Source organism: Vollenhovia emeryi, unplaced genomic scaffold, assembly GCF_000949405.1.
Source record: "Vollenhovia emeryi isolate VEMERY1.0 unplaced genomic scaffold, V.emery_V1.0 DF939121.1, whole genome shotgun sequence".
NCBI classification, from domain to species: domain Eukaryota; kingdom Metazoa; phylum Arthropoda; class Insecta; order Hymenoptera; family Formicidae; genus Vollenhovia; species Vollenhovia emeryi.
In genome coordinates, this window is record NW_011967245.1 from 3,184,841 (window position 1) to 3,199,480 (window position 14,640).

At 46.6% G+C, this 14,640-nt stretch overlaps 1 protein-coding gene across 1 annotated transcript in view; it reads right to left on the bottom strand.

The window, feature by feature from the left end:
• Positions 1 to 405: 405 nt before the first annotated feature.
• The window catches only part of LOC105570255 (sortilin-related receptor-like), a 15,826-nt gene continuing 1,591 nt past the window's right edge, over positions 406 to 14,640 (bottom strand). Inside the window, exons 2-10 of the mRNA XM_012027331.1 lie at positions 10,364 to 10,642; positions 10,093 to 10,254; positions 9,513 to 9,797; positions 9,168 to 9,436; positions 4,730 to 9,018; positions 4,399 to 4,655; positions 3,734 to 4,214; positions 3,438 to 3,644; positions 406 to 3,334 (exon numbers count right to left, since the gene is read on the bottom strand). Of these exons, the coding sequence (XP_011882721.1) occupies positions 3,273 to 3,334; positions 3,438 to 3,644; positions 3,734 to 4,214; positions 4,399 to 4,655; positions 4,730 to 9,018; positions 9,168 to 9,436; positions 9,513 to 9,797; positions 10,093 to 10,254; positions 10,364 to 10,642 (6,291 nt within the window). The 3' untranslated portion in view covers positions 406 to 3,272. The remainder of the gene's footprint in view (positions 3,335 to 3,437; positions 3,645 to 3,733; positions 4,215 to 4,398; positions 4,656 to 4,729; positions 9,019 to 9,167; positions 9,437 to 9,512; positions 9,798 to 10,092; positions 10,255 to 10,363; positions 10,643 to 14,640) is intronic.

The following is a 14,640-nucleotide window of genomic DNA, read 5'->3' on the forward strand; positions in this document are numbered from 1 at the left end:
CTCTTAACTAAATAGTACATTGGGAAAAATTTTCATCGGATAAACCAATTAAATAGTGTTTCCGATGGTTAATTTTTCCGATTACGTTTTCCAATTAAATTATGGATACATCTGATGAAATTTGATCGAAAAACCGATCATATTTTTCATCGGATATACAATTTAATTGGATATATCCGTTTGTTATTATATAATTGGATTATCCGATTATATTTAATCAGACATTTTTCTCAGTGTAGGAAAAATAAGTAGCACAGTTAAAAATTATATCGATAAGAATTATTAGTGAAAACGTAAGTCGAGGGAGGTTGTAACGTGTATGTCATGAAACTTATAAAAATGCGTAGATATCAATTCTTCAAAAATAAATTTGTGAAGAAAAATGAGAATACTTAAATGACAATATTTTGTATCTTAAGTTCGTTTATTTACACGTAAATATATTATATATGTATATATATATTATATATCACTGTCTCTTATCGCGTTGTAACTTTTGACATTTACATGTAAATCAGCTATATATATTCTCTTCTATTCTCATCGCACGCTCTCTCTTTCTCTCTCTCTCTCTCTAAAACAGCCCGTGAACAATATTATTACATATTTTTCCATATTACGTAACAATATTGCTCATTCGATATAGATGATATCGACGATATCAAATGTATTGATATCATGTGATGTCAATTATATCACTATTATTAATACAATTGTCTCTCAATAATATTTGATTATATTATATATAAGAGCCGCGTAACACGGGTTTAAAAACATGGACATTTTCTATAGTATTTTTTTCTGCAACATTTAACGACATATAGCAAAAGGGAAAGAAAGAGAAAAGTAACATTGATAAGCCGAGGACGTAATCGCGTCGAATATTGGCAGAGGTACCTTTTCTTTACAATTCAATTCGTTCGGGAGGGTCAACCATAATGTCAGATGCGACACACAAAGGAACCGTTATCAAGCCTCACTAATACTGTTGTCTTCTCGTCGAGCCACCATCATTTCGTGCGTACCCCAAGGGGTAACAACACTTTAGAGCCCCCCAAAAAAGCCAATTTCCGGTGATTTTTTTTCAGGAACATAATAAACGTAAAATCTGTTTATTCCTATTTATTCTCTATACATTGAAGTGTAAAAACATTTTTTTGTATAAATTTGTTCTCAACAAAATAGCGACACCCAAATCATGGATCCAAAAAGTAAGTCGACGGAGGGTCAACCATCATGTCAGATGCGACACAAAGGAACCGTACGTAGTTCGAAAGACAATCTTATATATTTTTAAAAATCTTTGGTTTTTTATTCTAGCTCAAAGGATGAGGGAGCTTTGTTTCCGCCCGTGGGACTTCCGCAAAGAGGCACTTTGGATCCGTGGCTCGGGCGCCGCCATTTTGTTGAGGAAAAATTTATAAAACATATTTTACACTCCAATGTACAGAGAATAAATAGGAATAAACAGATTTTCATTTACGTTTATTATATTCCTGCGAAAAAAATCACCGAAAATTTGGCTTCTTTGGGGGGCTCTAGAGTGTTGTTAACCCTTAATTCATCATTTTCTTTCTTGTTAAAAAAAAAGCGAGATTTTCAGAAACATCAGTATGCCGCAATGGAATATAAGTGTGAAGTAGTATCTTATCGCGATTTATATTAATTCACAATTTCAATGGCACATAAAATGTCCGCTCATTCAACTAGTTTAACGCGTCCCTCGGCTTGACATACTGACTCAAAGAAAATGATCACGCACAAATAGTTTTAGAAACTCGCATCGCACGCTTCCTTTTCGTTTGAGAAGAGAAGAGAGAAAAAAAGACAATTACTTAAGAATACGCAATCAATCTTATCCCTTAGACTCTCCGCGGTATAATAATCACTCGTGTGTATGTATATGTGTGTCATATACAGCAAAAGATTCTATGAAATCTGTAGTTTGTTTCCTGCCGCAGCGAGAAAACCATTCGAGAATCTTAGACTATACCGACATAAAAATATAATTCATCGCGAAATTTAACCATTAGTGTCGTTTCCAGATGACTCAACATGGCTTTAAGTGGTGAAAGATCACACGCTTATTCAAACATTATTTACAGTAATCTAAAAGTCACGATGCTGCCGCTAACTTTTTCGTCGTTTTCTCATCGGCATTTTGGTAAACCTTTCCTAATTTGAAAACTAAAAACGTCCAATATAGCAGTTCTTTCCAATCCCAATATAGCATTCTTAGTAAGAATAATCTTTTTAATGTAAAAAATAAAAATGTAATCCTCACTTTAACCGTACAAAGCATACCATTACTCGACAAATATCTTTATAACGTGTGCCTAAAAATAAAAAAAAATTCTTAATATTGTGTTAAATCGTAATAACTGTAGCACACTTTTTACGTGGGTCGGGTAACCCTTTCGCGAGATTGAAACTCGCGTATAAAAATTTCTTTCAATGCCGCATCGCGCTCGATATGAAATTCTAATCGGGACGATCATAGGAAGTTCAACTCAAGCCGGAGAACTTGAATGAAACTTCATAGGAATGTATTCTGTGAACAAAGGAAAAACTGATAAACTTGTTGTGAATGCGGCATCAGAAGAAGGCGTTAACTTTGGTCATGCACTTGCTATATGGAAAAAACTTATGGCCTCTGTGGGTGTTTATTAAAACAGCTTTTAATAAAAAGGTCCGGTAACTCGCCTTCGCGTCAACAAATCTGAATATGGACTAAAAAAAAGTTTCTTCATACATACAGGTCGTATAAATACATTATTAAAAATGCAAATGTGTCATCTCGAAGGTCTCACAATCAATCCATAAAAAATATTTACTATATACAAATTACCGTCGACTGCACCTCGATTGGCAATCGTCTCATTAAATGGTAAAACATTTCCAACCTACGACCGTCTTGATTTGTTTACACTCGAATTTGAGGTGGAATGGCCTCTCCAACTACACGGCAGGTAGTTGCTCCGACCACTCGTCATGTACACGTATACCATATTTCTACAACGTACTGTAATGAATGACGTGAAAACTCTCGTGTAAGCGTTCTAAGCAGCCTGTTTACCCCCCGATCAATAGTCATTAACTGCAACAGCACAAGTATGCCGGCCACAGTTAAGTATTCAGTCTTGAGACGCTTTCATAAGAGTTTTTGCCTTCCATTGTAAAGCTTCGTCTATATTCAAAATTATCATATTTAATAGTCTTGGCACATCTTTTCCCTAGTACGTAAATATTCCGTTTATACATATATATGGTATTCATGCAATTACGAGCGGTTCGTCATCCGAAAAGCCTCGGATTACCGGACTATCTTCTTCTTCTGTTCAAAAGAAAACGCAGAGAAAACAGTCGTTAGTTCCTTTTCATATTGTTTCGTATCATTCTTATGCTGTTTTTTTTTTCAGACGCAAAGTAGCACTCACCTAGACCGTCTGTCGTGCCAGGGAAAGTGGCTTGTCCCCGTCTCGTATCGTAGTGGCTATTGGCAAATTGTGTAAAGCTGTTAGACAGCCTTCTATGGCGAACGATGAAATACGCAAGCGCAGCACCGAGCGCTACAATGACCAGACAGATCGGTATAGCGAGAGATAATATGCCCGACGTGTTCATTATCACCGGAAGCTGCGATCCTGCGTTAAATAAAAAAGGGAAGAGTTGAAGAGTTTATTACTAAAGCAAAGGCTCCTCGCTTCGGAAAGGAATGTCAGAGACATCTCACCTGAAACCTGCGTGCTCCAGGTCTCGCTCATTGGACTTTGGTAGCCCTCGCTCGTGACCAAACGCGCGGCGAAGGTGTAAATCGTATCCATTTTAGCGTCTTTGTAGTGGTAAGGCGGGTCTTTGGCCAGCAAGACTGTGGCAGTCGATTCGTTTATCGTTCTCGATCCCTCGGCCACAAAAATTTCATAATGCGCATCGGCATCGTTCCGAATGTTCTCCGGCAATTCCGGTTCTTGCCAATAAATCAAATATTCCATATTTTCACCGCGTAAGACGGTGAGCTGATGAGGCGGCCTGATTGGCGGTGCTATGTAGATGAACGGTTGCGTCGGTATGGCATCTTCAACATCTGTGCTTATTGTAACACTGTACTTCCCGCCGTACTTGATGGCATTAAACGTGTGCTTCATAATGGTCTCGTTAGTCGGTGACAGTGTCACAGTTATCTGCTTGTTGAGAACTATTTCCGTAACAGAAATCTGTAATCGGGGGGGGAAAAAGATACGAGATCGATGAATACCGTCGTTAAAGAAAAACTACAATACATGCGTTTTAAAATTTTCATCGGAAAGAGATAATTTTAGGGAGACTTCTCGCGAGTATAAAGCTCTTTCTTGCGACGTTACTTCCCCGAGGAAGTGTTTCGTAGCATTATTGATTTACCGTGTAACTGATCGGTTCGTCGATCGTCGGACAACTCGCGCTCCACGAGACGATTATGCTGTCGTTTTTATCCGCCGACGGCGTCACTCGCAATCTCTTCGGAGGCGCACGTTTGTTGAAGTGGGTCGTGACCGTCATCGGTTGATTTAGAGGTCCCGCTCCGTGATCCCCAATGACGCCAACGGCAAAGACGTACGATTCACACGCCTCCAGATCCTTGATTGTAGCCGTGAGATTAGTGGTGACGAGTTTATAAGCTGAAAACGGAAACAAAAATGTATAAACATATCGGAATAATCCTCGTATGAGGAAAACGCGAGTGACTTTGTACCTTTAAAGAAGTCCAACATGTTGGTGGCATAATGAACAGCGTACTGCCACCTAATCTTCATGCTGCTCTTCGGGGGTTCCCAGGTGAGCTTGACGGTCGTTCTCTGGGACTTGACCAATTGCGCGTCGAACTTGGATATTGTCGGCAGCGCGGTGTCGTTCGTCATTGCTGTCACCATGGAGACCTTACCTACGTATTTCTTCTTCATCGCGCCGACCTCAAAGGTGTACTTGATGCCCGGCGCCAATTTGTCGACCTCTATCAGATTTTTCAGGGTCGAGACAGTTTGCAGGGCCGCGTACTGCGCCGGCGCTCTGGGAGTGACGTAATACCCGTCCACGTCCTTCATCTTCTTCCACGTCAGGGTGACGGAGTGATTCGTCGTGGCCACCACACGGAGTTCCTCGATGTCGTCGATGTTGGCCGAGCCGTCGAACGTCAGCGTGGCGACTGCCGACGAGGCCGACTGATACTGCCGGTTCTTCGCCACGATCCAGAAGGAATAATTCTTGCCCCCCTCGAACTCCATGTCGATGATCGTGGAGGTCTTTTGCCGATTAAACTCCATCGGCGGTATCGGCGGCGTGATGAAGCCCAGATATCCGATGATGAGACCGTTGGGATGGTAGGGCGGCCTCCAGGACACCTCGACGCGGGTGCCGTTCTTCTGCGCGACAGTCACGTTCCATGGCGCGGACGGCACGCCCTCGCCTGTCATCACCACCAGATACTTGGCCGGTGGAAATACGGTAGCCTGGCCCTTCACCTTCACGTAGACCGTCAGATTGTACTTGGTGTACGGCTCGAGATTGTTGAACTGGTACTCCGTGTCCTCGATCCACTCGCTGACGTTGGCCCACTTGGCCCCTGGTGCCGCCCGCGCGAAGGACGGCAGGAACTCGAACGTCACGTTGGATGGTATCGGCATCCACCAATAGAGGATGAAGCTCGAGTCGTTGACGGAACGCTCGTCCACGCCCATCACCAGCACCTGGTACACGCGCGAGCCGTTCTTCTCGCAGTTGCTCTCGTCGAAGCCGTCCAAGCAATCGTGATTGCCGTCGCAGTAAGACGCCAGCGGGAAGCAGCGGGTCTCGTCGCATGGGAAGAGGCCGACGTAGCAGGACGGCGTGGCGGGTGGGTGCACCTCGGAGTCCGCGTGGCAGCCGAGCTCGTCGCTGCCGTCCGGGCACTCCTCGACGCCGTTGCAGATGCTCGAGAGCGGTACGCACGAGCCGTCCTGCCGGCACATGAACTGATCGTTCTCGCGGCAGGCCGTGTGCATCTGCTCGCAGTGCTGCTCGTCCTCGCCGGACGGGCAGTCCTTCGAGCTGTCGCACACCCACGCGTTTTCAATGCAGTCGCCGTTGTAGCACTGGAACTGGTGCTCGCGGCAGTTGCGCGGCTGCTGCGTCGTGTGAACCGGAGGCGTGGGCTCCAGTATGCCGCCGTCCATGCCGCCGCCGCAGCCGATCTCGTCGGAATCGTCGCCGCAGTCGTCCACGCTGTCGCACTTCCACCAGTAGGGCACGCATTTCTTGTTGTTGCACATGAACATCCAATCGTTGCAGGAATTCATGGGCAGGCTTGGGCTTAGCGGCGACGGCAGCGGTGTCGTGATGGTGGTGCAATTCATCTCGTCGGAACCGTCGACGCAGTCCTTGTCGCCGTCGCACGCCCACGACTTGTATATGCACCGATGTCCGTTCTCCTTGGTGTTGTTGCACGTAAACTGCCACGACTCGCACACCATGTTGTTGCAGTCCTTCTCGTCGGCGCCGTCGTCGCAGTCCGGCTCGCCGTCGCACTTCCACGTGGTCGGTATACACGAATGATCCTTCTTGCAGACCATCTCGTCGGAGCGGCACGTGTTCGGCTGTACGCTCTTGGTACAGTTCTGCTCGTCCGAGCCGTCCCGGCAGTCGTCCTCGCTGTCGCAGCGCCAGCGATGCGATATGCAGCGGCCGTTGTTGCACTTGAACTGCGTCTCGGTGCAATTGCTGTACGTGCAATTCATCTCGTCCTTGCCGTCCTTGCAGTCACGATCCAGATCGCACACCCAGTACTTGGGTATGCACTTGTTGTCGTCGCACTCGAAGTTATTCGGGACGCACGTGGCGCGGTTGCAGTTGGCCTCGTCCGAGTTGTCGCCGCAGTCGTTGTCGCCGTCGCACTTCCAGAACTCGGGGATGCACACGTTGTTTAGGCAGGCGAACTGGTTGGCCGAGCAGGTGCTGGCGACGCGCGGGCACGTCGAGTTGGCGTACGGCTTGATACCGCTCGGGCACAGGCACTTGCCGTCGGTCATCACCATGCCGTCCGGACAGAGGCATACGTGGCTGTTGCGCGGCGCGCCCAGGCAGATGTGCGAGCACGTGTTGTTCGTCGCGCACTCGTTCGTGCCGATCTGCACGCTGTGCGCGAAGATCTTTAGGTCCATCAGGCCGGCAATCTGGAAACCGACCACCGTGTTGATTCCCACCCCGTGATCCTTGTTGGCGATGAATATCATCGACTGCTTCCAATCGTCCCAGTACACGTTGTCCTTGAACACAGCGACCGCGAATGGATGCGAGACGCGCGCGTCGTTGGCGATGATCTTCTTGAATCTTTTACCCTCAAAGTCCGAGGAGGCTATGTAATCCGCGCGAGCGTCCACCCAGTAGATACGCTCGGCGATATGATCGATCGTTATTCCGTTCGGCCACTCGACGGTGGGCTTGACGAACAGTCGTTTCACGTCCGTGCCGTCCAAGTTGGCGCGGGAGACCGAGGCGTTGCCCGGCGCCCAATCGGTCCAGAACATGTAGCCGTTCATAGGATGAACCGCGATGCCTCGCGGCTTTTGCAGATTGTTCGGCCCCAATATCGTCCTGCGCATTCGGCCCATGGAAGATAAGTCCGTTCGGATCGTCTGTATCCTCATCTTGACACCGTCCACAAAGTAGAGCACCTTGGACACCCAATCGAAGGCCATTCCCTCGACGGAGCTCAGATCGGTCTCGACGAGAATCTCGGGAGAGCTAGAGCCATCCTTCAGACACTGTCTACCGATCGTGTCGTTCACAATGTCCGCCCAGTACAAGCAGTTGTTTTCCATGTCGAACTCTATTGCAATGACATTCTTTAGATCGTGCACAGGTAACGTCTCCACTCTATTCTCCACCAAGTCGATTCGTGTAATGTGCTCTCGTTGGGCGACCAATAAGAATTCCAGCTTCTCCTCCATCGGACACGGGATCTCGTCGGGCTCGAAGTTCCTCGCGAGGCCGCCGGTACAATCGTCGTCGGATATCTTCACGTAGCCCTTGGTACGATTGTAGAACTCGCCGGACTTACACGAAGCCGGCACGGCGTAAGGATCGTAATTGACGACGGATTTGTTGCGAATGCAGTGATAGGGATTCCCGACGCGCATGAAACCGGTACCGCACTGATAATCGTTCGCATCGCACAGGCAGGTTTCCAGCCGCACCGGTCGATCGTAGTTGACGCCCTGATAGCAATTGGAGTGCAGCGCACGTCTCTGATACGTTTCCTTACGTCCCAACATGCAAGCCATGACCGGCTGGTCGACGCTCATCGGGGACCAAAACTTGTAATCGTCCTCCGTGCAATCCCGTTCAAACACGTTTCGTAAATCGACTTTGATGATGAGCCACTGATGCTGCCCGCTGTCCGAGCCGAACATAGTGAACACCGTGGTGTTTTCTCCAGGCTCCGTCATGAGGCCATAGACACGTAGCATCTTCTCGTTGAACTCGTACGTCGCCCACGTCTCGCCCTCGTCTGTCGAGTACAAGATATCTCTGGTCTCCCCGCGCGACTTGAAATACCTGACCGCCACCAATAAACTTCCGTGATCGCCCATGTTGAAGAAGAAATAATCCTTCAACACCTGCTTCCATGTGAGACCCGCGTCTTTGGACACGTAGAGCGCGGCGTGGCCCTTCAAACTGGGCCCAATCACGCCGGTGGCCATTATTATTCCGGGCGCCGATTTCGAGCTCATGATAGTGACGGCTCTCGACACCGGATACAACTGACTGAATCTCTGACTCAAATGTAACGAGCAGTCTTTTGGACAGTGAATGTAAAAGCCCTCGTGATTCGTCTGCGGTGGCTTGATACTGTTCCAAGTGACGCCGTGGTCGAAGGTGATTAACGATTCTAAGTGCTCCGGTCCGATCGCGCTCGCTTTCGGATTACCTTTCACCCGCGACGCTATGTATATACCCCGAAGACCTTCGACCTTGTACAGATCCGTGAATGCCTCGTCAGCCACGTCACTGCAGAGACACAGGCGCATAAGTACAAGAGCGAGTCGAAGAAATTTAATGTAATCTTATTTTCACGAGTTCCGCAGCTTTCAGAATGATTACAAGTTCGCAAAGCTCGTAACTTAATTTTCACAAAATGGTTATATTTCGTTACTCACTTCAACCAGCTGTCCTTCCAAGTGCTGTTGGGGAAAAACGTGAGGATGCTCTCCAGAGACAGGGTAAATATAGCTTTCTCGTGGTCTATGACTTGCGACACGTAGAGATTGATCATAGTGTCGCTGTGCGACACAGCGATGAAGACCCGATTGAACGACACGTCTACAATGTTATAATCTTTGCAATCCAGTTCCGTGTTAAAGTGCGCTGGGACAAACGTCTGATTCTTGTAGGAGACGTACAGATCCAGGTGCTCCGACGTTCCATTCTGTCGAAAAGAATAGAATTAGACGATCTTACGAGAGAATTAGACGAGATTCCCTATCCAGCACCGTGACGCTTACCTTCGAATTTTTCATCGTGGCGAACATGTAGTCACCTCTGATCTGGAAGTCCTCAACGTTTTGAATAATGATGGTGAATTCCTTTCGTATAGACGTTCTCACTCGCGTTGCGGTGTTCGTCCTCGGTTGCCAAGGGAAATTTTTCAGGTCCAGCTTCAAGACCGTGTTCAGCCCGTAAGCATCCGAGCGTTCCACCAATAGAAGACGATACGGTGACCAGAAGAAAGCCTTGACAAATAAATGAATCGGCATCCAGGACAAACCACGGTCGGTCGACAACCATAACTGAAATTGAAACAAACGTGAGTGATATTTTCTTCGCCGGTGATTAAATAACTGACAAAAGTAATATTCCACCAGAACCGATGAGACGCCTGGAGTGAGAACGGTCCAGGTTCAAACTCCCTGAGGTAACGTTTCTCGCAATAAATTTCTGGTCGAATACTCGTCCGTGAAATTGAAACGTTCCAAAGTCAGAAAGACCAATTCCCGCACGACTATCTTATGCCCTCCAGAATGAAGCAGCGATAACGATGTAAATTCGGACTGTAAATGGTTGTTAAACAATATTAAGTTGTACCTTCTGCGCCGGATCAACCTTGTCCAGGCCGACGAGCACCCGTGAATCCCCTTCGTAAAACGAGACTTCGCTCGGGTGGAACGGCACCGTGAGCCTTTGCATTGTTACACCGTTGTCGAACGTTATGAAGATTAAATTATTCAGGCTGTCCACGAAGACGCACTGCAAGAAGAAAGGACGTCTCGATAATCGGGACAGACCACACGCCGGGAGAACAACACGAGCCAGTTTGTTTCTCGCGGGAGGAACGTTTTCGTAAAGCGGAACTCACGTATTGGTAGTACTTAGGATGATTGGTGAATTTGTCCACAACCGCATATTGAGCATTGGGCTCGGACGAGACCCTGAACATTTCAGTCTTATTCTCGAACGTGTCGCCGTAATCGTAACTGATGTACACAGCGCTAGGATGGGTGTTCTGGGGGACTTGTCTGCCTCCTGTGAAGCGCGCCACGGGCGTGCTGTCCCTCGCCAGACATATTATCACATTGGAGCCCTCGCCGACCCAATGTACCATCAATTGCTGATGCGAATCATTTAAAGCGTTGATCTGTAACGACAAGGAAACGGTATTTTTTGTTTCACCGGGATTGTCATCGAAAAGGCGCCGGGAACGGGAGGGACTTACGTAACGTGGAAATAAAATAACATTTATTCCCACGTCAAGTCACGCGAACGGGTGTTTATCTGATGACGAATAAAGATCGGAGATACGGCAGATAACAGATAAGTTTCGATAAAGTGTACGCGAAAAACAAACGCCGCGGTCAGTCGGAAGATGCGAGCCAAGATTTATTAGCGGTTGAACACGGGTGTGCAACTCGGCATCGCCAATAAGCGTAATTGTAGACGGATGGATATATGTATAGCGGGAGCTGAATCATTGGAATATTCGTTCGTGGAAAACCTGCCTATCTCAATCAGCTCATCCTGTCAGCGGCCGATGTCACGTTACTTCGTTCAATGTCGCGATAAAGCCACGGAGAAAACAATTGGACGCATACTCGTGGAATTATTTTACCGAAGGCGCGGTGAAACTTTGCCGAGGTGTACTCGAGAATCGTTTCCGAGCTCCAGCGTGAACTCGTGGAAAAGTGAGAAAATTTTCATCGACGAGTTTTATATTTATATCAATGAAATTTTTCACCTTTCCACGAGTTCACGCTTGAAGAAAAGATTCGCGATCGAGTCTCTGATCCCCTTCCGTTATCGCGTATTCGATACTTTGCGTGGAAATTCACTGGGAAATTACTTCGCAAATCTTTCATCGAAAAGTAAAGCCAACGGCACGCGATACTATCTTTCCCGCTGGACTGCTTACGAGAATCAATCGGGATTTCGCCTCAAGTCATCCGACCTGAGACTCTACGTCCTCATTGGGTCTCGCGAACAATTCAGTAGGAAAACAATAGTATCGTGTACCGTTGGCTTTACTTTTTAATGAAAAATGTGCGAATTTCCCACTGAATTTCGCGCGCCGTTGGCTTAAGTTTTTAGTTAAATTCAGCAACGTCAAATATTTCTTCAGTGGGGGGGGGGGGGGGAAGTTCTCTATTATGAGACAGGATTCTAACGTGAGATAGTAGGTTTTCGACAAATTCAATGAAAAATCTTTTTTCGCAACGATTACACGATCTAACAATCAATTTTCGACTGAACAGGTTTCACTCCAAGGGCAATAAATTCATGATAAAACCAACAGACGATGCCTATTAATTTAGAGAACGCTCCGCTATCTCATATTAGGAGCCTGTCTCATAATAGGGGACTTTCCTTTCCTAAAGAATCTGATTACGCACGTATCATATACGCTCGTCTGGCGCAGACAAGAACATAAGCTCAAAGTTTTCTAGAAAGTGGACCTCAGTGAGTCATTAAAATGTAGTATCATTTTTAAATGTGGAATATCGTTTTTGCGCCGGTAAATCTTTTTGTCTTTTATGCACAAAATAATACCAGGATAAGTTGCGGACCGCATAGCAGAACGTTTTCATACTTAAAACACTCAGGTCAGAAGTCTAATGAAAAAGATATTGGTATTTAAAAGTTTCAATTCGTAGTTCTAACTAAATTTGAAATTGGCTTTCGAAAATTGCAAAATTCTTCCACGCGATTAAGGGGATGCTGGAGTGATTCTGCACTTTCGCACCTTTTGCACTTAAAACTGTCTGTTTCGTGGAAAAATTTGTGTAATACACAAATTAAATGGCACGCGTACAGATGATCGAAAGCAGCTTGCTATTCCGGCTAAATTAAAAAACAATATGACATCACTGAAACTAAGTTTGTAAGTCTAATAAAAAATAATAGTGAGCAACACATACATACAGTATACATGTAGTATGTGTGTTGCTCACTATTATTTTTTATTAGACTTACAAATCTTAGTTTCAGTAATGCCATATTGTTCTTTCATTTGGCCGGAATAGCAAGCTGCTTTCGATCTGTACACGTAAGCCATTTAATTTGTATATTACACAAATGTTTCCGCGAACCGACAGTTTTTAGGTTAGAAAGGTGCAAAAGTGCAGAATTACTCCAGCATCCCCTTAAAGTGCGCATAAAGAAAGGTCACCTGAACCTCAGTCATTTATAAAGTGATAGTTTTAATTTCTCTTCGTTCTTTTTATGTAAAGTCGACTGTTCCTGGTTTTGTGTCGGTAAAAAGGATGGCTGAACTACTTTTAAACGGTGTACCAGTGGCTTTCTTTAAATTTCGCAGTAGCCTTGAATTTCGCCGCGCAAAATTACGATTCATTTTGGGCACTCGGTAATCTTTGAACAACTCTCATTTTACTTCTCGTCGATTTAATAGTACTAGCTCAGCAAAATGTTTCCATCGGCGCGAGGCGAACGTAGCGCGAAATTCATAAACCCAAAGTTTTCTGGAAAGCGGACTTTAGTGAGTCATTAAAACGTAGTATCATTTTTTAATGCGATTCGAGTGTAATGAGGAATAAGAATATCTAGTTACATATTAGCTCTTCGGTGCATCGAATTGCGAAAAAAGATTTGTCACTTAAAAGGACCCTTTAGCGATCCTTTTAAGTGACAAATTCAAATCTAGTTTTTGCGCTTGTAATTCTTTTCATTGGCCTTTAAGGCCTAAACACACAAAATTCCGTAAGGACGTAAAACGTAAGCGTAAGAAAATCAACAGATTGGATTTGCTACTGCTTGCGTTATTGCCTTACGTTCTCGACTGTGATTGGTCGATTTTCTTACGCTTACGTTTTACGCCCTTACGGAATTTTGTGTGCGAAGGCCTTTACGCACAAAATAATACCAGGATAAGTTGCGGACCGCACAGCAGAACATGCAAATGAAACGAGCGGTCGGCGGAGAGAATTACACAATCGGCGTTAAAATCCACCGGGGTGGAGGGGGGGGGGAGGGAGGGGAATCCCGGGATTTAAGTTGAAGGTCAGTAGTCAAAGAGTGAAAGCTGCCTCGGTTCCTTCTGTTTTTTCCGCGCAATTAAGCGGGATGAGACGTCGGGCGAGAAGCCGCAATTACGTTAACCGAGAAGTTAATAATTGACCAAGTAAACTGCGCGTAATATGCATGAGCCTGCGGAAACGGAACAGGCACTAATTAGCATTACGTGACGGCGCGATTAATTGCAACTAGGATCTGCTTATCGGAACAAATCGGGGACGAGAGAGAGAGCGAGCGTCGAAGAGCAGAGATACATAATGATTAGGAATTCGACCAGGTCGAAACGAGGATCGGGGGGGGGGGGAACTGGAGGGGGGGAGGAGGACATTTACGATTCGTCGTAGTCGACCGAACTCGGCGTCGTTCTTTAGGTGGCTCTTATCTCCTCGGCCAAATGGCAAACTGCGCTTCCTTTGTTATCGTGAAAATAAGTGGTCGAATGCACGCGTTCATTATTCACATACGTGACTAAGCGCCCGACGTGACGCAGTCACAACTACGCAGAAGGGAAGGACGGAAAAATAGAGGCGCCGCGGCGGAGTGTCGCCAGAGCCGAAACTCCCCCGCGACCCTCGCGGAGAAGGGGAGGAAAGTCAGGCGTAGCGCGGCGCGGGCCGAAAATAAAAACGTCGTTAAAACCCAGCGGCTCCGGGGGAGCCCGATGTTTACGGGATCACGGAGGGGGGGGGGGGGGGAAACGCCCCCTTCGGCGGCAGGCTGTGCGGGAAATGTAAAAAAAGACATAGAAAATAGAAGGGAAGATATGCGGGACGGTTAGTGACCCCTCGGCGTGTCAATAACGGAGCGGACTCGCGACGCTTCGTTTCTCTCTCTCTCTCTCTCTCTCTCCCTCTCGCTCGGGATTGATTAAATTTACTCCGGAAGAGAGAGATAATACGACAATTATTGCCCCGGCTTGTTCGCGCGCCGCGGCACAAAGGCCGCGCTGTGCGGTCCCTCCCCTCTCTCTCTCTCTCTCTTTCTTCTTCCTACGCCACGGTCCATTGGGAAAAATTCCGCAGGACGACACGCAGCAACCAGCGGGGAGGGGGGGGGGGGGAGAAGAGATGTGCAGAGAAGGGTGGGTGTGTACGCGCGCGTGTGCGTGCA